A 24,286-nucleotide genomic window follows, 5' to 3' on the forward strand; every position below is an offset into this window, starting at 1 on the left:
AAGGTGAAATTGGTGAAAATCAATAAAGCAAAAAATGGGTTGACATGATTAATAATTTAGGTTGTTTTATTCCGATAAAAGTTAATGTTAAATGATCTCATGTATAACATCACTCCACAGAACACGTCTCCACTGCTCTAGAGCCCAGTGGCGGCACTTTAAACCACTGCATTCGACGCTTTGCATTGCGCTTGATGATGTAAGGTTTGGATGCAGCTGCTTGGCCATGGAAACCCATTAAATGAAGCTCTCTATGCTGTTCTTGAGCTGATCTGAAGGCCACATGAAGTACCACTGACAGGTGACTGTGTTACAGAGGCGGCATGCAATCACGGTACCACGCTGGAATTCACTGAGCTCCTGAGAGCGACCCATTCTTTCACTAATGTCTGTAGAAGCAGTCTGCAGGCCTAGGGGCTCGGCTTTATACACCTGTGGCCATGAAAGTGATTGGAACACCTGAATTCATTGATCTGGATGGGTGACTGAATACTTTTGGCAATATAGTGTATGTCGACTGGAAGCTGATGAATGTTAGGGGTATGGTTTCTAGAAACATTCTACCATTGCTCAGAACAGTATTTCCCAATTATGTAAAACAATTACAAAGTTTTGTTCCAATAGTGATGATATAGCTTGACAGTAAGTTGATGTTTGGCCCATATGGCCTATAGTACATCTCTGCTTATGAGGTTCCCTCACCTTCAGCTCTTCATTCAGCACACTCTCATACTCTCTCCAGACCGTGTCCATGTCCCACTCCTGCCTCTCATTGGCTGTCTCTAGGTAACCCTCTAGCTCCTGCAGTGCTGACTCCGCCCCCTCCTGTGACTGACATCTGTCAAGTGGCTGAGCGGCCAGCAAGTAAATGCCATCTTCGCACCATTTACACACCTAAGAGAGCAAGAGAGATGTAAGATAAGGCACAAAACTGGAGATTTTGTTCCAACAGCAGTCATACATACACAGTCAGGCCCATAAAAAGTTATTTTAGTGCCTGCCACAGCATATTGGAGTTTAAATAAAATAATGAGCTCAAGAAAAAACAGTGCACTAGCTATGAAAGTTTAGAAATTCTAGCCTTTACAGCCAAATAGTTCATCATTTATCAAGTATGGATGTGTCAGAGTCCCAGATGACTATTTCTTAGCTATAGTATTTACTGATGGGGTGCAGGAACCTGTATGTAAATGTACAGAGCCATTTGAGCAGCCAGCCATTTGAGATTCAGCTCCAGCGTAAGAAGGATTGGTGCTCAATAAGACTAGCGGTGGTAATTTGGTGACCAAAAATTCCAAAATACAGTGAATGTTTTTGCATTAAACATAAAATTAACAATATGTTCATTGCTATACAACAAAAAGTTAAAAGTTTACGTAATGACCACAATATACAGTGATGGGCGTAGTAATGTGGCATCTCGTTTAATAATTAGGAGTGTGTGTGTGTGTGTGTGTGTGTGTGTGTGTGTGTGTGTGTGTGTGTGTGTGTGTCGTGAGGCCTCTCACACTCTGCAGTCTCTGGTGGAGCTCCATGGCCTGCAGTAATAGATCTCTCTTTGTTTGGAGCTGCTGTGGAAGTTTCTCTCCGGCTCTCTGCAACTCACCACACTTCACCTTCACACTGTCATCAGCAAACTCACAGCTGTCAACCAAACCCTCACCCTCAACAACCAGGACCCTCAACCTGTCCAGCAGCTCCTACAGGGGTGAAAGAGAGAAGGAGAAATAATGAGAATGATCTAATGAAAAGAAACTGGGTTCTCTATTAGAACTATAGACTATAGTCATAGACTATAGATGTTCAATCAGTTGAAAGAGTCATGTTTTTCCCAAAGGCCCTGGGCAACTTGTTCAGATACAGGTATAATGGACTCCAGCAGATGGTAAATCAAAATCTGACAGCATCAGCCAGGAAGCTTAAACTGGGCCATGGTTCGATCTTCCAGCAAGACAATGACCCTAAACACACTTCAAAATCAATGCAAAAGACTAACCACACTTGCCAGTGAGCTACGACTATAGCTATCACTGCATTCATAAATTCTTTTATTTTCCAATTATTTTCCTGTCCTTAAATACAATATTAACTATACTTCTACACAGCTATTTGGATGATGACGGATAATTCACAGCTCTACATTTTTATTTTTTGTCAGATTGTAGAATTCCCCTCGGAAAATAACAGCATAGCTTCATAGCTTATACCAGGTAACATCATGTAGCTTCACAAGTGATTATGGCTGGCTTATAATTGAACACATCTTACTATGAGATTAATTATACTTTATTTCACATAGTAAGGCTTTTGAAGGGAGCAGGGCCTTTACTGTAGTCATAATTCTTTGACAATGAACCCATTAATTTGATGTTAAGTTGGCTTTTTATTCATCAGCTCTGGCAAAATGTCCCTCGATTCGGTTATGATGAAATACATGTCAACAGAGTCAAAGAGTCGCCTCCAAGCTGTTTGACTCTCTGACTCAAAGACGTACTGGAGTCAAAGAACCAACGCTTTTGGAGTCGACCCCCCATCCCCAGTACACGAATGGATCAAGCACCTCATTAAACCTCATTAAACATCCCTCAAAATCTAACAGTGGGTCTATTAGGATCACATGTATGTGGCGTGAGGAGACTTACACATGCTTTCTCTTCTTGGCTGCTCAGCTCTCTGAGGAGGTGTTCTGTGTGGGTGGGGCTCATTCCTACATGCGAGAAAGCCGTCACTCTAGTGGTTGCTTGCTCTAGGTCCTCCAAGACCTGAAAAGGAAACGGAATGCCTTCACTACAGTCAGCTGAGCTCAGATGTTGTGCAGCTCTGACCATGTTTTAGCAGTGAGTGGTTTGGTGATGTGTTAGCTTGTTAGTTTATTGAGACCTGTTGAAAGTTGTGCTCAAATTGGCGCAGTCTCAGACACATTTCCAGCTTAGTGTGATGCTGCACCCAGAAGTCATCAAACGCAGTTGAGCTCTCGTTCAACTGAGACAACAACCTGAGAAAGAAAGAGTAATAGGACAAATGTCAAATGATGACGCTCATGTCTGGCAAAAACTGTTCACCTAAAGACAAATGTGGTCTACTCTAGGGGTCCACATGCCGGTCAGATGATCAGAAACCCCTCCCTTGTATAACTACGCAATGTGTAGCCAGTGGGGAACCTAGCTAGGTCCTCAGTTTGTGCCATACGTGTAAAACAAGGAAAACGCACCAGTACAATGATGCTGATTTCTTGCACCCCTATGGGATTTCAGTAGTATGTGAGGTAACAGCAACTCTCATTAACATTTTTTGGACATCCTGATTTTCTAAGTGAAAGTAAGTTAACACATCTTCTACAGCAAATGCGTCAGGCTCCAGTCCTTGCGGGCCAAAATACTGCAGACTTCAGCTCACTGCCTCAATAAAAACACCTGACTCAGCTCATCAGCTAATTAGCAAGGCCTTCCTGAACTGAATTCAGAGCATTAGATGAGGGCTTTCTGCAGCACTTTGGCCCAGAAGGTCCCCGGTTTGACATTAATGTTCTACAGAGAACTTAAATATGGCATTTTTTTTTTCTGCAAATTTTAGTGGTGGTGGTCCCTTACCATTGATGATGCAGTAAGGCAGAACAGACAGGCTATACTACACTTTTAGTCATGTTTATTCAATAAAACGTGAAATTTATTACACTTTAGAATTAGACATTAATGGAAATTCTAGTTTCTTCATTTTATTATGATTCAATCTCAATGCTGCTGGCAGGTTTGATCTACAGCTTCTTTTTATCACTCTGGTCAAAATCTTTGACCATTTCCAGCAGATAATTTGATATATATGAAGTTGTAGAGTAGCATCATGTTTGAATAACTTTATACAGTTACCTTTAATTAAATTGCTTGTATGATTATTGAACACAGCGGTTCCAGCCTTTTGAATCATAGTACATATAGTGGACCTCGTAATGTGAGCAGTGGGTGGAGGTACAAGGTGGGAGTTTCAAATAAAGTGTATGATGTGTTGCTCCACATTCTAAGTAAATAATGTAAGTAAGTCAATTAGAAGCTGTAGATTGACCTGTGGACAGTGGCCAGGTTCTCCAGCTGGTCTGGGTTCAGGCTGCTATCTGGGTCCCTGCGTACCGGCTCCCGAATGTTCTCCAAGATCTTACGCCCTTGTCCTAGAGCTCCTGCAATCTCCTCCTGTGAGGATTAGAGACAAATGGAAGTAGAATCTTTAGATGCCAGCAAAAAACAATAAGATACACAAAGTCTCTATAGGAGGTGATTCAACTGCAATACTTACCCATTTTCATCATTTATTCGACACTACCTTACACAGCCCCACAAAACAAGCAGAATTTGAAGGTACCACCTTATGTTCATACATATGAGCTTCATAACACATACATAAACAGTGAATAATGTCTTATATAGGAGGACTTATAAAAAGTTTATGCTGGCAACTGCAAGATGGCCTATGTTGTATAAAGTAACTAGCATTGTACTGACACAAAGACTCTTAAACGAAAGGCCAACACTATTATAAAGTGTTGTTCCCATGTAAGTGAACTTATAAGGCCAGGGTAAGAGCACAGTATATCAGGTCTATAGTTCTGGTGCCTTTAAACTTAAATTATAATTTTCACACATACGTCATACTCCCAAAAGTATTCACTCGCCCATCCAAATAATTGAATTTAGGTGTTTTAACTTCCATGGCCCCTGCTGTATAAAACCGAGCCCGTAGGCCTGCAGATTGGTTCCACAAACATTAGTGAAAGAATGGGTCGCTCTCAGGAGCTCAGTGAATTCCAGCGTGGTACCGTGATCGGACGCCACCTGTGTAGCAAGTCCAGTCGTGAAATTTCCTCACTACTAAATATTCCACAGTCAACTGTCAGTGGGATTATAACAAAGTGGAAGTGATTAAGAACAACAGCAACTCGGCCACAAAGTGGTCAGCCACGTAAAATGACAGAGCAGGGTCAGCGGATGCTGAGGGGCTTAGTGCGTAGAGGTCACCAACTTTCTGCAGAGTCAATCGCTACAGACCTCCAAACTTCATGTGTCCTTCAGATTAGCTCAAATATGGCATAGAGAGCTTCATGGAATGGGTTTCCATGGCTGAGCAGCTGCATCCAAGGTTTACATCACCAAGCGCAATGCAAAGCGTGGAATGCAGCGGTGCAAAAAGCGCCGGCACTGGACTCCAGAGCAGTGGTGACATGTTCTCTGGAGTGACCAATCACGCTTCTCCGTCTGGCAATCCGATGGACGAGTTTGGGTTTGGCGGTTGCCAGGAGAACAGTACTTGTCTGACTGCATTGCACCAAGCATAAAGTTTGGTGGAGGGAGGATCATGGTGTGGGGTTGTTGTTCAGGAGTTGTACTCGGCCCTTTAGTTCCAGTGAAAGGAACTCTTAATGCTTCAGCACCAAGAGACTTTGGACAATTTCATGCTCTCAACTTTGTGGGAACAGTTTGGGGACGGCCCCTTCCTGTTCCAACATGACTGCAAAACAGTGCACAAAGCAGGTCCATAAAGACACGGATGAGCAAGTTTGGTGTGGAAGAACTTAACTGGCCTACACAGAGTCCTGACCTCAACCCGATAGAACACCTTTGGGATGAATTAGAGCGGAGACTGCGAGCCAGGCCTTCTCGTCCAACATCAGCGTCTGAGCTCACAAATGCACTTCTGGAAGAACGGTTAAAAATTCCCATAAACACACTTGAAGCTGTTATAGCTGCAAAGGGTGGGCTGACATCATATTAAACCATATGGATTAAGAATGGGGTCTCACGGAAGTTCTTCTGCGTGTGAAGGCAGATGAGAGAATACTTTTGGCAATATAGTGTAAATTTACTTGATAAAATCACTAGAAACAAGTAAAAATGTCTACTAATAAGGTAAATAATCTTACAACAATCTCAACAGGAGATATATTAGATTTATTGACCATATTTAAGATTTTACTTGACAAGATACCATTTTGACTAGATACCAGTGTAATATGTTGAATTAATTAGAAATTCCTAACAGCAACTTACCCGAATATCTAAACTTCTCAGTTCAAGATAAAAGGAAAATACATTAGCTCTATGAAAAATGATGTCCTTAATACATTTAATTACTTGGGATTGATGCTTCATAACAGTTTTATAACTGAGGGCCTTAAAATGATGTAAATTACTTGGTAAAATATCTAATGTACCTAAACCTGTGGGCAAGTTCCTGTCTAGCTCGCCTTGAAATAAGCTGGGTGTTGGGTGTTACAATCCCCCACCATATGGGATTGAATGAATGAGGTTCAATAGGATTTTTGCCAGCATTCAGCAAAGCTTGTCCAACCTCACAAGAACACTTCATGTGCGGAGAAGGGACAGGTCAGTTTGATTTCCGGCGTTACAACATGGCACTGAATGGCACTGCCAAGGTACTGCGAGAGTGAATGGGCATTTTAATTGAATGTTCGAGCTTACCTTCATGCTCTCTCTCTTGCTGCAGTGTGTGTTGAGCAGATTGCTGGTTGCTAGGGGAGAGTTCGGCAGATCCGTCTCGGCCAGTTCCCTGCCAAAAGCCTGCAGCCTCTGCGCCATCCTCTTCACTAAGACAGCAAAGCCCTCTATGTCCTATAGACACAGACATGCCAATGCTAATAATGCCCTCAGGGTTTGAGTATGAAAACACTGTCTGGCTCAATGTTAACCCCTTAAACTGTTCAGCAGATCCAGACTCACTCTAACTATTCCTCACTCATAGCCACAACTTCCATGTAAGTGTCATGCTTAATAATATGTTGTAACATTAATAATTGAATAACAAGCCCATAGTTGATGAGGTCAGATGACTGAAATATGGTGTGCTTTGAAGAGGTCACAACTGCATGGTGTATATTTTGTGTAAATTGGGACAGAAAAGCATTCTGGCTCCCACTAGATAACTTCTGAGGGGAAAATACTTCCACCTATCTTCTACAGATGTTACAGGTGTTAGCAGAAGAGAACCATTTGCCATATTTACAGTTGCTTTGTCACAGAAAAATAAATCGTGTTTTACAGAAAAATAAAGGGCAGCTGTGGTGTTGTGTTGTTTTACTGTGTTGGTGTTACTGCACTATGGCTGTGTTGTGGTACTGTGTTATAGCTGTGTCATATCGTGTTGTGCTATAGCTGTGATGTGTTTCTGTTGTGTTACTGCACTATGCCTGTGTTGTGTGCGATGTTTCACTATGTCATGGTTTTGTTGAATAATTTACTTATGGCTGTGTTGTGATTGCAGTATGTTACAACATCATGGTTGTGTTGTGTTATGGCTGTGTTGTGGTTGTGTTGTATTACTGTGTTATAGCTGTGTCACATCATGTTGTGCTATAGCTGTGATGTGGTTGTGTTGAGTTATTGTGTTATGGCTGTGTTGGGCTACTGTGTTGTGGCTATGTTGTGATCATGGTGTGTTACTATGTCATGGTTGTGTTGTGTTACTGTCATATGGCTGCGTTGTGGCCGTGTTACTCTGTTATTGCTATGTTGTGTTACTGTGTTACAGTACTGTGTTGTGACTGTGGTGTGTTACGACATCATGGTTGGGTTGTGTTGTGTTACTGTTATATGGCTGCATTGTGGCTGTGTTACTGTGTTAGGGCTGTGTTGTGCTGTGTTACTGTGTTGTGGCTGTGTTGCTGTGCTATGGCTACATTGTGGTTGTGTTGGGTGCAGGTTCTCACTGTCCGATGGGAGATCCAGGTCTTATGGCAGTATTGCTGAGTGCCTCCCAGTTCTTGAGTCAGCTGACTCTGCTCTATATAAGTATGCAGCTCAGCCACTGAGCTCAGCATAATCACCTACAACACACACACACACACACACACACACAGCTTAGCATTTCTCCATGTCACATTTAACATTTGACTACTGCTCAAAAGTTTGGGATCACAAGCAATTTTGTAAAGATATACAATTATTCTTATAGGATGCTAATAAAGTGCAGTTTCATACGTTTCACATAATGTACCCATAATGTCCCCACTGTATTATTTGCTTTATGTATATAAACATCTTAATATAAACAACTGTCTTACACCTGCTTCACTTGTGCCTCCAGCCATGTGGTTTTCCTGCTCCTCTCTTGCTCTGCCCTTTTGTCATGCTACTTACCTGTGTCTTGTCTGTAACTCTGCTCTGTAATTGTTCCCAGGTGTTTCAGCTTTGTTTTTTTCCCAGCACATATACCTCATGTCTTTGTCTTGCTCCCTGCTTGGCATTGTTTGTTCATTTGTTGCCCAGGGGGTAGTTCACAGAGCAGCATTTCTCCCTAAGCTGGATAACTTAAGCCAAAAGTTGAGGACAGTCCAGTGGGAATGTTCTTTAACTCTTCCCCTATTGGATAGACTTGTAAGGCCTTTATTTGCACATTTAAAGTGTAAATAACACAAATTAACACAAATGTTTGGATAAGGAGGGACGCGCTCACCACATATTGGCGGAGAAGATGGCGAAACACTCGTTTTGTTGGCCTAAGTTATCAGGCTAACCAGCTTTATGAAATACTCTCTGTGTATGTAATATGTAATAATAATTTCTAATCTTAACCTTCCTAATTTAATCTCAGTGACCTAAAATAAGCAGTTTCGCTCGTTTAGTTAAAAAAATGAAACATGGAGCTTTTGTTTAAAAACATTATATAAGGTCAGGGCCATTTTATTGACCCTGTTGGTTAGCCCTGTTTTGCTCTGGTCAGGATTTGAAAGTCCATAAACATACAAACTGTACAGAAGGGCACTTACCGGCACCTTCATCTTGAAGTCGTCTCTGTGGAGTTTGAAAAGGACGTCCGAGAGAGTGCGCTGGAGGAGGGCGCTGGGCCGCAGCACCAGAACCAGCCGCAGGTTCCCTGGGAAGTGACCCTATTCGCACATACACATGGAATTAAATAAATAATTAGTAGCTAGCCCAACACAGTAACGCTGAGCTAACCCACTTAACCACTGGCTGGTGTGTTTGTTAGCTGACATGGCAGAATTGACAGTTAGCATTCTTCTCCAAGCGTGTTGAAACACCTTCCAAACTGATAAAGTGGCGTTCGCCATGGACCACCCTGCTGTGAGGAACTGAGGGGGGTGACCATGCAAAGCGGCTCTGGGAGGGTGCCAAGCTCCCAGACTGCTGCTGCTGCTGTTGTTGTTGTGTGGTTTAGTTGTCATTGCAGTTGTGTTTATTAAAGTAATTGTGTCAGAGGGTGTAACTAGTGGTTACAATTGTCTACCCTCCTTGTACGTTGTGTCCTTCCACGTTACTTGTTGGGTTAGTGCTGTCTGTTGAAGTGTGTGTTTAAAATAAAAGAGCATTCGCCTGTACACGCTGTGTTTTACTCGTCTTCTTCTTTTTCGGCGCTACAATACTCAGCTGTGCCACTGAACTCTGCCTCAGCTACAAAAGCTGCTAGCGACATATCTAAACAGGCCAGACTGGACCAAGCTTTTGTCCAAACAAATGATGGGCATAGATGGGCATAGCTAAGTATTATTTTTCTGTCTATGCAGTTATATTGCTAGCTAATTTTGTAGCTAGACTATAGTGGCACAGCTAAGTATTTGTGTTATGGCGCAGTTCAGGAGAGGTTTTATAGCGGGGGCGGGGGGGGTGGGGTTGGTATGGGGGTATGGATAAAAATCTTAATGATGAATAAGCGATACTTATAAACAGGCCAGACAACTTATAAACTGCCCAAACAAAGGACACTCACAGCTAAACACAGATGCACATCTGGGCTAAGTACTGTTTTTCTGTTCAGCTAGTTGAGGTTGGGTCACCATTAGGATTTTTATCCATCAGTTTCATATTAGCGTGATGCTTCGACAGAGTTTCCAGAGCTACTGTGCTCACATTCACCATCAAAGATACACAACCAGCTGTTGCAGGTAGCACAGTCATGCGCATATTACACACAGGAACAGGCCCAGATAATCTATATAGAGGAAACATGAATGTAATGTGATTGTAATGTGTTGCACTGTGTTACTCTACTTGATTATAGGAAAAGTCACTTTGTGCCATGCTACCCCCAACACTTCCCAATTGGTGCACATGTCTATGCATTGACCCCCACAGCCCACCCCACAGCCATCTGTGGCCATAAGTACCAAAAAGCATAACTGTTCTAGGTGGGTGGTTCTCCCTCTTCCCCCAGTGCAGTGCTAGCCAACATGAGTGTCTGTTGACTTAATAGATTTGGCAAAAGCAGTCCAGCTGTCCAGTGACACTGCATTAGAGGTAGCTTAAAAGGGGTGGTACTCTTTGAGGTTAATACATCACATGTGGTGCTTCTGTGTTACTGATGACAACTGGTGGTGGTTAAATAATACACACGTACACACACACTCACAGAGATACGGAGTAGCGTTCCCTTCACACAGGCCCACCGGTCCTGACGCCTGTCAATCACCAGGATAAAACCCACCCCTGCTGCACTCAAACTGGAGGAAACATAAACATGAAACACACATTTATTATTTAGACTTTATAACACTGCATTATTTACACACACAGCAGCTTTAAAACAGCCTGTTAAATTCAGAGGGGAAAATATAGGCTAGAAAATGATCATATAAATTATGAAATATGGTTTTGGTGCATAAACTAAAATAAAAATGAAATAAAATATAAGGGAAGCAAAGAATGTGGACACTTTAAAAGATGCATGATATCTTTCTTAATTGATAATCATTTGCTCTCTCCGTGTTTGAGGTTACTTCAAACGTTGATTTGATGGCGCTCCCAAGTCATCAGGAGATCACGAGTTCGATCCCTGGTGATGCTTCAGCCGTCTGTAGCCAGGAGTCCAAGAGAGCACAATGGGCCTCGCTCTCTCTGGGTGGGCAGGATGGGCCCCCCTTCTCCCCCCATCACTCAGCATGGTCCTAGTCAGTGCAGGCGTCTGTTAGTTGATGTAACAGATCTGGCGGTTGGTGTTTTCCTCAGAGCACGTTCAGCTGTCCAACGACGTCGCGTGAGCGGCACTTCATACAGAAGCAGTGGCTGGTTTCACAGGTCTCGGGGGGGAGCCTGTTGACTTTCACCCTCCTGGCATTGATAGCATCGTGTGATTGGGGGAGTCCTAACTAGTGGGTGGAATTGGAAAGGACTAAATTGGGGAGAAAATTGGATAAAAAAAAGTTGATTTGAGGTAAGCACACAGTTTTCACAGTGCGAACTGGGTGACTATAAGCTTCCATTACTTGTTAGCTACATTAGCTTCATAGCTTTAGTGCAAAACCAAAGAAGCACCAAATATGCTTTTGGTGGTTCACCATTTTTGGTAGTTGCCATTTATTGCAGATTTCTCACCAAACTTCAAAGCACGTGTCAGGCTCCAGTCCTTGCGGGCCTAACCTCTGCAGACTTCGGCACACTGTGTCATTAAACACACCTGATTCAACTCATGAGCTGATCAGTCAGACCTTCATGAACTGAATTCAGAGCAGTAGATGAGAGGAAGCACACTTTGGCCTGGAAGGTTCCCAGTTTGACATGCCTGGTTGAAGGCTTTATTACAGACGTCTGCTGGTGCGTGTTTACCTGGGAACACTCGTCAGGTAGGTGAGAACGTTGTGGAACTCTTGGTCTCCAATCTCGCCAAACGAAGGGAACTCTGGGAAGATAATGATTGGACTGCCGTCCTGCCCTCTGCCCCCTACAGTTACACAGGAAGAGACAATAACAGAGACAGTCAACCTTTATCAGCTGTCAGCCTGACTGTAAACAGCAGAGGGCGAGCTACACTCAGGAAACACAGCAGAGAAAACAGCAGAGGAAGAGACATACAGACAGCAATGTGTATCTGTGTGTGTGTGTGTGTGTGTGTGTGTGTGTGTGTGTGTGTGTGTGTGTGTGTGTGTGTGTGTGTGTGTGTGAGAGTGAGAGAGAGAGAGGGGACAGGAAAAACCCAAATAAAACAGAAACTGAGAATAAGGAAGAGAAAAAAAGAAAAAAGGATAGAGAAAGAAAAAGATATAGGGAATGAGAAGCAAGAGAGAGAAAGAAAGAGGGAGTACAGAGACAGAGAATAAGGAAGAAACAGGAAAGGGAGAAAGAAAGAGAGAGTAAGAAAGAAAAGGAAAAAAAGAGAAAGAGGAGAGCGAGAAAGAAAGGGGGGATACAGAGACAGAGAATAAGAACGAGAAAATAAAAACGAGGACAAAAAGATAGAAAGAAAGAAAGAGGAGAGAGTAAGAAAGAAAGGATAAGAGAGACAGAGGGAGAAATAAAGAGAGAGTGAGAGAGAAAGAAAGAGAGAAAGAGATAAAAAGAGATAAAGAGAGTGAGTGAGAGAGAGATAAAGAGAGATAGAGATAAAGAGAGAGTGTGAGAGACAGAGGGAGAGATAAAGAGAGAGTGAGAGAGAAAGAAAGAGAGAAAGAGATAAAAAGAGAGAGATAGAATGAGTGAGAGAGAGAGAGTGAGTGAGAGAGATAAAGAGAGATAGAGATAAAGAGAGAGTGTGAGAGAAAGAAAGAGAGAAAGAGAGAGATAGAATGAGTGAGAGAGAGAGAGTGAGAGAGAGAGAGTGAGTGAGAGATAGAGATAAAGAGAGAGTGTGAGCAGGAGAGAGAGAGAGAGAGAGAGAGAGAGAGAGAGTGTGTGATAATATAAATCTGGCTAGTCATGCCTGTTCCTCCTTGTCTCCATGACAACAAGGCAGAGACAGTGCGGTGATCGTTTATTCTGGTCTGCTCTGCTCTGTTTAGGTAGAGCAAACCTGTCAGCAGCCACTCAGTCAACGCACTGGTGGTGTGTTTGTGTGTGTTGTGCTGGTGCGAGTGGATCAGACACAGCAGTGCTGCTGGAGTTTTTAAACCACTCACTGTCCACTCTATTAGACACTCCTACCTTGTCGGTCCACCTTGTAGATGTGAAGTCAGAGACGACAGCTCATCTGCTGCTGCACAGTTTGTGTTGGTCATCCTCTAGTCCTTCATCAGTGGTCACAGGACGCTGTTGGCTGGTTGGTGGACTGTTCTCCAGCAGTGACACTGAGTGATAAACTCCAGCAGCAGTGCGTGTGTGTAGTCAGAGCATTAATGAGAGCATTCATTACCTGACAGGAAGGCAAACTTCTTCTTCAGCTCACTGATGATGTCAGCAGCACAGAGAGGACTTGTCTCCTGCTGCATGATCTCATCTGCACACATACACAAACGTACACAAGTGCGCCAGTGAACAGACGGAGACACGGACCAGGAAAAGGCCTGGGGCCAGACAGATAACTGACCAGAATGATTTTCATATTGAAAACACTGGGCAGTGAAATGCAACACAGAAACAACACTGAGTAGTCGTTTAATCCGGCAGGTAAACACAGAAAAAATAAACGTGTTTTTACAAGAAAAGTACTGAGTTCAATTTAAAATGTTGAGCCATGTTTGTATGTCCAGCATGTAAAAAAGGGGAAATTTCACAGACTTTTCCAAATTTCTCTGTAATTCAATCATTGAAATGTTAACAAAGACATTCAGAGTGGTTTGATGTGAAACACTGTAGACTCATAATTCCTTTATAATGGTGGTGATAGGAACCAGACGTCACAATGTCTACAACACAAATCTAGCCATTTTATTTACTATCCAAAACCACCAGTGAACCTACACGTGTCTTCTGAGCTTTTGGGTGTAATGTTGATGATGGTAAAAATTCTATGAGGGAGGTTTCAGCGGCATTAGACTCTGCAGACATCTGGTTCCTATCACCGCCACTGTGAACAATTCTGACTTTTTAAGCTTCTCTAGAACGGCGTGTTTCACACCAAACCACTCTGAATGGCATTGTTTGCATCTCAGTCATTCAATTATGTAGAGGTTCTGAACATTTATTGGAATTCCCCTTTAATAAAAATGAGGGCGGAGCTTCCAGCTTGCAGTTCTGTTGTTGTTGTTTCGTTTAGTTTTTATTTCTTTTTCACATGGATCCTCTTTTTTTGACAACATGCTATTCTTACCTTCAAGATTGTAAGTGAATGCATTTTACAATACGTTCCTGCCATGACGGTGCTTTAATTAAAGGGTCCGTATCATGGAAAACCGAATTTCCCTCACTTTTATTTCTGAAACAAAGTTTAAAGTAACACGTCAACATCTTTTAAGTTTCAATCTCCAGTCTATTCTATACATGGAAGCTGAAAAACGCTGTTTTAAATGAATCGTTTTTGTGATGTCACAAGAACCAACTTTGCATAGATCCACCTATTTAGCCGGTTTTGCTTTAGCTATAAGAAGAGTTTCAGCTCTTCTACCAGCTGCTATCACGACTCTATCTGGACTAATGATGATGATGATGATGATGAGTTTCATCCTGGAGTACTTTTCTGATTGAGGCACAATGTGCAGCCAGTCAGAACAGAGCTCATTTACATATACCAGTCTTAAAGGCACAATAACAAAAAAGCATGTTTGATTCTAATGGATAAAGGGAAGTTGGAAAATGGACAGATCAAAGCAAATGATGTTTTTTGTGGTATATGAAACCACACAAACATTATAAGTGGACTTATAAGTGGAAATATAAAATGCAAGAAAAATGTAGGATGGGCTCTTTAAGCAGCTCATTCTGTAAGGTTGATGCTGCACAAGCAGATATTTGTTTACTGTCTTTAAGCTAGAAGTGCATGTAATTACTTTAATTGCATGTAATTTCTCCTTAAAGAGTGATTGTCTAGTTCATGACTGACCGTTCAGTGCAATTGTACATGACAGAAAGAAGCACGGAGGAATGAAATGAAATGAAACGGCATAATTTGGTGCATAAAGGAAGCCCTGCAGTGGAGATCCCAGACTGGTGTGAGTGAGTTTTGCCCAGAGGGGCTCCCACGCCTCCTTTCATCTACCACTAGCACCCCACCTTCACCCCAGGACAGTCTGAGAGTGTAGAGTTTCCATGTTCTTTGAAATGACTGCTGTTCTCCATGTACCCCAGCCCTAGCTTAAAGGGCAACTCCAACCATTTTTCAAAGTTTCTGCATAATTCTGTAGCTGAGAGGTAAACAAAGTCTTTGAGAGTGGTTTGATGTGAAATGGTTCATTGTCGAGAAACGTAGCAGCTCAGATTCCTGTATAATGGTGGTGATAGGAACCAGGAGTCACAATTTCATTTACTGTCCAAAGTCACCAGTGATTCACTTAAAATCACCCACTCATGTCTTCTAAGGTTTTTAATGTATTGCTGATTATGGTAACATAGATTTTATCTACGTTGCCTCACCCTGCGTGTGCCCCTCCTGTGTCTATCCCAGGACTATCATAGAACAATGCCTCAGACGTCAGGCAGTGTATTTTTAACCATTTCAGGTAATAACTTCATGTGAGGGAGCTTTTAGAGGTGGACGTCTGGTTCCTATCACCACCACTGTGAACAATTCTGACTTTTTACATTCCTATAAAACAGAGCATCTCGCACCAAACCACCCTGAGTGACTCTGTTTGCATCGTAACCCTTTAATTATGCAGAATTCTGAAAGATCTGTGTAGTTCCCCTTTAACAGCAGCAAGATTAGGTTAGACATCTTGTACTTTACCTAATAAAAGCTGCACTTTCTGAAGAAGCATTTCTCCTTCCAGTGTCCCCACAATGACAATGTGTGCTATACTTCTTTCTGAGGACTGTGCAAAAGTCAGAATACACACACACACACACACACACTCAGACACAATCTAAACCACTTATCCTTCTGGGTCGTGGAGGGTGCTGGAGCCTATCCTAGCTGTCATTGGACTGAAGGCAGGATGCACCCTAGACAGGTCGCCAGTCCATCCCAGGGCAGACAGACAGACACATACATCCACACACACAGTCACACACACATCCACACCCAGGGGCAAGTTTAGCATGTCCAATTAGCTGGACTGCCCAGGGAATCTAACATCAAATAAACAATCATTACTCACCATCGCCCTCTAGAGATGATATTAACAAACATTAAATAGACAAACATGACTCCCTGTGCTCATTTACATATATCAGTCTTAAAGTCACAGAAACAAAAACAACCAGTTTCATTTAAGGGATAATGGCTGGAAAATGATGATAGAAAAATGGATTGTGGCTGTTTTTGTTACATAAATTGACACAAAACATCATAAATGGATCTCAAGCACAAGAAAAATGCTTTTACTAAGTCCAGAGCATTTTGTTGGACCTTTAATTTGGAATTTTTGATCTGAAAAAGTACTAAAACACCACAATCACCCCCACCCACCCACCCAAACACACACACACACAGAGCTGTCTGAGTTTGTGTCTGGAACTTACTGTAGAGTGTGTGGCAGCAGCGGCTGAGGCACGAGTATTTTTCTGCCTCTTTCAGCGGAATGCGCACAGGTCTTCCTCCGTTCTGTCCACTCATCTCTCTCTCCTTCACTTTTTCTCTCTCTCTCTCTCACTCTTTCTCTGCTGTTTTAGTCTGAGCTACCCTGTGTGGGTTCCAACTACCTTGATTACCTGAGACAGGTGCACTGATAACTCTCTCCCCTTAGCTCAGCTGCTCTCTCTGTAGCTCTCTGCCCCCCCCCACCCTGTGTCTCTCCCTCCCTCTCCCTCTCTCTCTCTCTCTCTGGTCTAATCTAACCTGTGTGAGAACTGGCTACCTGAGACAGGTGCAATGTTAAATGCCTTTCTTTCTTCTTAACTTGATCGCCCTCTTCCTCTTTATAGCTCTCTATGCTGTTCCCAGTGCTCTCTCTCTCTCTCTCTCTCTCTCTCTCTCTCTCTCTCTCTCTCTCTCTCTCCTACCTGAGTTCACTTCCAGCAAGGAACTCCTGCCTTTATCCAGTAATGAATGACACTCTGTGTGTGTAGGGGAGCTTATCTGATAGGGCTGAGTGTTGATAACAAAGGATGGATTCAGATCTGAAACATTCAAAGGACATTCAAATTATCCAACATAGCGTTTAGATACAGCAGCTCAATACCTCTCTCTCTCTCTCTCTCTCTCTCTCTCTCTCTCTCTCTCTCTCTGTCTCTCTCTCTGTCCCTCTCTCTCTCTCTCTCTCTCTCTCTCTGTCTCTCTGTCTCTCTCTCTCCCTCTTTCTCTCTCTCTCCCTCTCTCTCTCTCTCTCTCTCTCTCTCTCTCTCTCTCTGTCCCTCTCTCTCTCTCTCTCTCTCTCTCTGTCTCTCTCTCTGTCCCTCTCTCTCTCTCTCTCTCTCTCTCTCTCTCTCTCTCTCTCTCTCTCTCTCTCTCTGTCTCTCTCTCTCTCCCTCTTTCTCTCTCTCTCCCTCTCTCTCTCTCTCTCTCTCTCTCTCTCTCTCTCTCTCTCTCTCTCACTCTCTGTCTCTCTCTCTCTCTCTCTCTCTCTCTCTCTCTGTCTCTCTCTCTCCCTCTTTCTCTCTCTCTCCCTCTCTCTCTCTCTCTCTCTCTCTCTCTCTCTCTCTCTCTCTCTCACTCTCTGTCTCTCTCTCTCTCTCTCTCTGTCTCTCTCTCTCTCTCTCTGTCTCTCTCTCTCCCTCTTTCTCTCTCTCTCCCTCTCTCTCTCTCTCTCTCTCTCTCTCTCTCTCTCTCTCTCTCTCTCTCACTCTCTGTCTCTCTCTCTCTCTCTCTCTCTGTCTCTCTCTCTCTCTCTCTGTCTCTCTCTCTCCCTCTTTCTCTCTCTCTCCCTCTCTCTCTCTCTCTCTCTCTCTCTCAATAAAGCAGACATTCAGCTAAGGGAGCTGATATTGCTGCCAAGTGCTATTTTGTGCTATTTTTGAGCAACGCTATGAAAATACAGACGAGGGACTGATGTCATGAAGCTGTTCTACTAAACATACAGTAAAAATTTATTCCATATTAGTTCATTCTTACACAATATTATCTGATTATTTTGATTATCTGATTATCTATTTTGATAGATTTCTCTGCATATCTGGGAGTGAGGGAGAGAGAGATAGAGGGACAGAGAGAGGGGGAAGGTAGAGAGAGAGAGAGGTAGAGGGAGAGAAGAAGGAGAGGAAGAGAGAGAGAAAGAGGGAGAGGGAGAGGGGAGGGAGAGAGGAAGAAGAAGAGGAAGAGAGAGAGAGCAAGGGAGGAAGATGGAGAGGAAGAGAGAGAGACAGTGAGAGAAGAGGGAGAGGGGAGGGAGAGAGAGAGAAGAGAGAGATAAGCGAGAGAAGAAGGAGAGAGAGAAGAGAAAGAGAGGGAGAGAAGAAGGAGAGGGAGAGAAGGAGAGGAGGAGAGGGAAAGGGGAGGGAGAGAGAAAGAAGAGGAAGAGAGAGACAGCAAGGAAGGAAGATGGAGAGGAAGAGAGAGAGACAGGGAGAGAAGAGGGAGAGGGGAGGGAGAGAGAGAGAGAGAGGGAGAAAGGGAGGGAGAGAGAAGAAGGAGAGAGAGAGATAAGAGAGAGAAGAAGGAGAGAGAGAAGAGAAAGAGAGAGGGAGAGAAGAAGGAGAGGGAGAGAGAGAAGAGGGAGAAAGGGAGGGAGAGAGAAGAAGGAGAGAGAGATAAGAGAGAGAAGAAGAGAGAAAGAGAGAGGGAGAGAAGAAGGAGAGGAAGAGAGAGGGAGAAAGAGAGAGAGGGAGAGAAAAAGGAGAGGAAGAGAGAGAAAGAAAGAGAGAGAGAGGGAGAGAAGGAGGAGAGGAAGAGAGAAAGAGAAAGAGGGAGAGAGAAAGAGAAAGAGGGAGAGAAGAAGGAGAGGAAGAGAGATAGAGAGGGAGAGAGGGAAGAAGGAGAGGAAGAGAGAGAGGGAGGGAGAGAGAGAGAGAGAAAGGGGGGAGGGGGAGAGGGAGAGAGAGAGAGAGAGAATCAATGCAACCGAAGTAAGGCCAAAAAAATGCAACTGCCGGCAACTTATCAAGCAATGTTATAGGAGTTTATTAGTCTTTAAAGCAGCAAAGTGACTGAGTTTATTATGGACACATCAATAATCACTGACTCACTGGTTTATGAGTTCGAGGCGGGATTGTATGTTTATGGGTGTAAAGTGCATTGAAGCATCATGACCCATTGACCTGAATGCGTCGATTCAGCTGCCTCAATGTTGGAATGGTAGATTATAATCAATGGCGGTTGGAACTGGGTTTAATAGAAAGTGGAACGTAAAGCTTAGTGTAATTATTCAGTCTATGCGTTTTTCTCTGGTTCTTTATGGATGTAAAAGCTGGTCAGTAAATAAGCAGGGCAGGAAAAGTAGAGATGCCTTTAAACTTTCGTGCTGGTGAAGACTTTTAAGAGGACCTTGGACGGAAAAGACAAGTGAATGGATCCTCGACCAGTTCAAGCCTCACCCCTCACAAGAAGCCCAGATACCAAAACTGAAGCTCTTACTTTGGACATATTCTGAGAAGAACCAATTCATTGGAAAAGACCACTATGCTGAGGAAGAGAAAATGAAGAGCAGCAACTACAAGAGGAATCATGGACCAGCCATTCAGAAGCCTGAAGGCCCAAACACAGGACAGGGTAGTCTAGAGATACACTGTCCAGGAGTCAGAAACAACTTGACAGCACATAATATTTACAATAATAGTATTGTTTTTATATTTCACTACTTTGGCTCTATTACCTCACATTTCTGCAGGTTTTTTTTTCATGATTTCGTGATATATTTAACTATTTCCAAAAGAATTGTGATCAAATGGAATCACTGACAGGTCAGATGGTTACAACGGTCAGTGAGATTTTCAGTAGACAATGTTGGAATGAAGATATTTTCAGTGGTTTAATGTAAAAGAGATTTAGAATAATCAAAAGAAAAATGATTTGGAGATTAAGTGGGGTCAACAGAGAAATGAACAGGTAATGAAAGTGGTCAACGGTGAAATTAAGAAGAGATTTACAGTGGTCCACAGTAAAATGAAAAAGAAAATCACAATGGTCAGTGGTGAAATGAATGAGATGTACAGCGATTGGTGGAAATTGAATAAGAGATATAGAATGGACATTGCTGAAAAGAATAAGAGATTTACAGGGGTAAGTAGTGAAATGAACAAGAGATTTATAATGGTCATTGGTGAAATAAATAAGTGGTCGGTGGTTAAATGAATAAGAGATTTACTGTAGCCAACAGAACAAAAATAAGAGATTTACAGTGGTACATGGTGACATGAATGAGATTTACAGTGCTCCCTGGTGAAATTAATAAGAAATTTACAGTGGTCAGTGGTGAAATGGATAAGATATTTACAGCAGTCAGCACTGAAATCATTTCGAACTTCACTGTGGTCAGCAGAACAAAGAATGAGAGATTTACAGCCATCAACGATGAAATGAACAAGAAAGTAACAGTGGTCAACAGACCAAACTTAAGAGATTTGTAGTGGTCAGTGGTGAAATAAAGAAGAGATTTACAGCAGTCATTGGTGAAATGAATAAGATTTACAGTGGTCAACAAAAGATAAGATATTTCCAGTAGGAAATGGTGAAATAGGTAAATTAACATACAATGACTTACAGTGAAGTGAACAAGAGGTGCATAGTGGTCAGTGGAAAAATAAATAAATTTACAGCGGTCAAAAGGGAAATGACAGTTGTCATTGGTGAAATGAAACGAGCTTTGGTTATGAAATTTCGAGTTAACTGAACGTCTAATAGAAGAAGAATAGCAATATGTAGCTCACACTCTGTCAGCTCACTTAACATAACATTCGATGCAGCCCAGTAACTTTTTAAGGTAAACCAGCATTTTTTGAGAATGGCCAGGAGTAAAGTGATCATAGTCTGTGCTCAGACTCACCCAGACCTTCTTTTAGAGGCACAAGGGGCACAAGCTGTCCACCATCGCTGCCCTGTTTGACCCCTTTCTTTCTGAGCTGCCTCAGCATGTCTTTCCCCCCTCGAGATGGACTAAACTCACTATACACACTCCAAACCAGCTATACTCCAGTACTGGACTTTCAAGTCGTCAAGTGTTAAGGCTAGAGCTAAGCTCCTGTCTACTGTCCATCCAAAGCTGCAGCTGTTGCGTTAGCATTGCTGAAGAACTGCAGTGGAAAAGCCTCTGCCTTGCGAACGTTCTTCTGGATATCTGGTTTTGCACTCAGCTGTGAGTCCTGCCAAACACATACACACACATCGTCGAGGTACCTCCAGCAGGGGTCCCACAGGAAGCTTCAAGGCTAAAATAACAAACCTCTTCTACCCAAAACATGAGATTTTAACTTATAAAGAGGCAAAGACAAAAAGTCATGGACAAGGGTTGAACATTGAACTTGTATGGATGGATGAAGATGAATGGATAATCAATAATGAAAGGATTGGTAATTATTCAACATTCTATTGAGAATTTAATGAGTATACCACTAAGTTTTAGTGGAACTTCTCAGATGTTCTGACCTCCATTGGCCTTTTAAGGTACACACTGGCTTCACCAGATAATGCACCTATTATATCAATGCTGATTGGCCAGTTCCAGTAAACAGAGCTTGACGATTCATATTTTATATTATAGCCTGAAACACAATTTGAAACTTGGTACGAAAATTCACAATGAACGGTCGGCAGCATTCAGCTGCTCTTTTACTGTTCTGTTGTGGCCCCAGAATAGAATTCGATTTTTAAGTAAAAATAAAATTATCCTTCTTTGCAGCAAAAGCTCTGCTGATCATTCTTACAGAGTTTTAACAATAAATGGTCAATAAAATTAATGTGCAACTGCTAATTTCCTCTCACAAAACTGTGACGTGGGACAACTGAAAGATATCAGAGTAAGAGTTCAGATGTACTGAGAAATCTGATTACTGAGATAAAATCCAGCTCTCTTTATCAGATTTCTTAATCCGATTTCTGGACCTTACTCCAGCCTAAGAAATCAGAGTATGCTTCTCACATGACCATTTGAATAATCAGATAATCAGCAGAAGTCTGATTATGATTGGAGTGCACGTAAACGCCGTGGAAGAAGCACCTGTGGATGTTTTCAGATCTGAAGCAGCTGGATTTTCTCCTCTCTCTCTCTCAAAGACAAAAGCTTCAAGTGCTGTTTATCTGATGGGGCAGTTTTGGCGTCTAGCAGGTGTTCCAGGTGGTTGTTAGGAGTCCCATTTTCCCTGTAGTTCTTTGAACCCCCAGGTGTGGGGGTCAAATCACATTTCCTTTCACTTTCTTTACGTAAGTGGACTTTAAACCTAATAGCTATTTAAATAAATCGATGCTGTCGGAACAAAACCCTGTATCTTCATTTTTGATGTTTTTCAGTTTTTGACATAATTTAAAAATATCTTGTACCCTTTACATGGTACGTCAATTGCATGAAGAATGGACCAGAAGAAAAGACTCAAAATTACTTTGATGAAATGTCTGGTTCCATTGACTTACATTAAAATTAAAGTGTGTTTTTTCCCTCCCCTGTAAAGTTACCATTTTGGAGATACGACGTTTTCTTCCAACAACAACGAAATGCAGGGTGGTCTCTTGCTTTTGCACAATATTCTCTCTATTTATGATTTTTTTATTAGAATTTCTGCACCAGGAGAAACTCCCTGTGCATCTTGTACTTGGCGAATAAAAAAAGACTCTGATTCTAAAAATGGAAAATGGGAAGCGCGTCCCCAATGACCTCGTCTTTCATAAGAGGTGCTGTTGATGAAGGAAAGCTCAATGGGTGCCAACAATTAACCTCACTGCTGTGATTCCCTCAAGATGCTCCAGAATATTTATGTACCGGTTACATCATCCTGGCACTAAGGCTTTATTAATAGACCAGTGTAATAGCTATATAATAACATCAAGTTCCCTTAATTGCCCTAAATACACATTCAGTCATACTCTTTTGCCACTTAAAGGCCAAAATATTACATAAGATACAATAGGCTTGGCTGGACCAAGCTTTAAATAAAACCATGCTTTAATGATACAACAGAAGAAAAAATGACCTGAATTTAAGACTGTACGTCCATGTTTTATGTGTTATGACAGTAATGTCCAGCAAATATTCCCACAACTGTCTTATATGAACATCAATCATTAGATCTGAAGAAATATTACAGCTGATATAATGTATATGAATGCATACAAGATGTGAATGCATTGCCTTTTTAAGCTCATTCCTCATCCTGCTTTCCATGGGAGTTCATGGATGGAGCTGCGGACGAAGACCTGACAGGGACAGACCAACTGAGACAGACAGACAGACACACAAATGTGATGTTTCGTCCCACATACATGGACACAGACTCCTTACCAACATTCTGACTGACACTGTTCAGCCTGCGCAGCAGCTCGTGCACAACGTCCTTCTCCATCTTCACCCACACCATCGCCATCCTCGAGATAGACAGAGAGAGAGAGTGAGGAAGGGATGGAGAGAGTGGCAAAGGAGAGGAAGATGCGGTCAGACGTGTCCTAGTTTTACCGGCAATTCGGCATCACATAGCTATCCACTGGAGAAGGAATGAGAGGGAGAGAGGGGGAGGGGAGAGAGAGAGAGAGAGAGAGAGACCCAATCTACGCATCTATGTAGACTACATGGGAACACATACAGGCATATGCACGCATGAGCACATGAGTTCAAGCACCTGAGTTGTGCTTTGGCGACACCTACAGCACAGCTGGTGCTACTGCACCAAGACAAAGCCAAGATAGGAAGAAAATGAAAGGGGTTTCCTTCCTCTAACCAGTGGTGGATGAAGTACACAAACCATGTACCTGAGTTAAAGTAGAGACACCCAAGGTAAAATATCACTCCAGTAAAAGTAGAAGTTCCTCCCTTTAGACCTCCACTTGACTAAAAAGTACTAAAGTATTTACCTTCAAATGTACTTAAGTATAAAGTAAAAGTACTAAAAGAGTAATTCTGGCTCTGATGTCCTGTTATCATTTTTATAACCAGACTGGCTTCATGAACTCATTTCAGGTGAAAGTCCTCCAGCGTCTCTCTTGGTAAACCAGTCTTTTAATAGAACGTCATTAATTAGTGATGCTGACGTCTATTAAAATGATCATAAGCACAAAACACTGAAGGTAAACAGTTTCCATCAGGGAGAACCGAGTGGCTCTGAAATCACTTTTTACACACAAGCAAAGTTTCAGTTTCAGATTTATTTACAACTTAGTTCCAAGTTTAAGTTGAATAAAAACTGGCTTTAAACTCAGGATCACAGATGAGCTCCTTTACTATGTTGATCTGTAGGCCTCTGTTCATAAACATAAACCAGCCCAAACTCATTTACTATAAAATGAAATGGTGTTTGTAGAAATTCAGAAAAAAGCCGCGTCAGTCTCGACTGCATATGTGGACATATTTCTATATTATGCTCTATTTACACAAAGTTAGGTTAGTTCATCATTTATGTTGAACAGACTCTCCCAAAGTTTTACGCTGCTGCGCTGACGTTGAACCATGTGC

General features: G+C 42.4%; 1 protein-coding gene across 3 annotated transcripts in view; it reads right to left on the reverse strand.

Moving 5' to 3' along the window:
• Positions 1-23,428, reverse strand: part of mcf2lb (mcf.2 cell line derived transforming sequence-like b) — a 45,851-nt gene extending 22,423 nt beyond the window's left edge. Inside the window, exons 1-13 of one of the 3 annotated variants that reach the window (XM_017702998.2) lie at positions 23,294-23,428; positions 23,123-23,205; positions 13,081-13,164; positions 11,562-11,676; positions 10,369-10,459; positions 8,771-8,890; positions 7,712-7,828; positions 6,468-6,617; positions 4,060-4,184; positions 2,881-2,995; positions 2,643-2,762; positions 1,509-1,700; positions 703-894 (exon numbers count right to left, since the gene is read on the reverse strand). In XM_017702998.2, coding sequence (XP_017558487.1) covers positions 703-894; positions 1,509-1,700; positions 2,643-2,762; positions 2,881-2,995; positions 4,060-4,184; positions 6,468-6,617; positions 7,712-7,828; positions 8,771-8,890; positions 10,369-10,459; positions 11,562-11,676; positions 13,081-13,164; positions 23,123-23,205; positions 23,294-23,307 — 1,518 coding nt within the window. In that variant the 5' untranslated portion in view covers positions 23,308-23,428. Of the gene's footprint in view, positions 1-702; positions 895-1,508; positions 1,701-2,642; positions 2,763-2,880; positions 2,996-4,059; positions 4,185-6,467; positions 6,618-7,711; positions 7,829-8,770; positions 8,891-10,368; positions 10,460-11,561; positions 11,677-13,080; positions 13,165-16,283; positions 16,477-23,122; positions 23,206-23,293 lie in introns of those variants that run through there. The other 2 variants (XM_017702995.2, XM_017702997.2) reach the window with 2 other exon arrangements.
• Positions 23,429-24,286: the final 858 nt, after the last annotated feature.

Source organism: Pygocentrus nattereri, chromosome 6 (genome assembly GCF_015220715.1).
Source record: "Pygocentrus nattereri isolate fPygNat1 chromosome 6, fPygNat1.pri, whole genome shotgun sequence".
Lineage (NCBI taxonomy): Eukaryota > Metazoa > Chordata > Actinopteri > Characiformes > Serrasalmidae > Pygocentrus > Pygocentrus nattereri.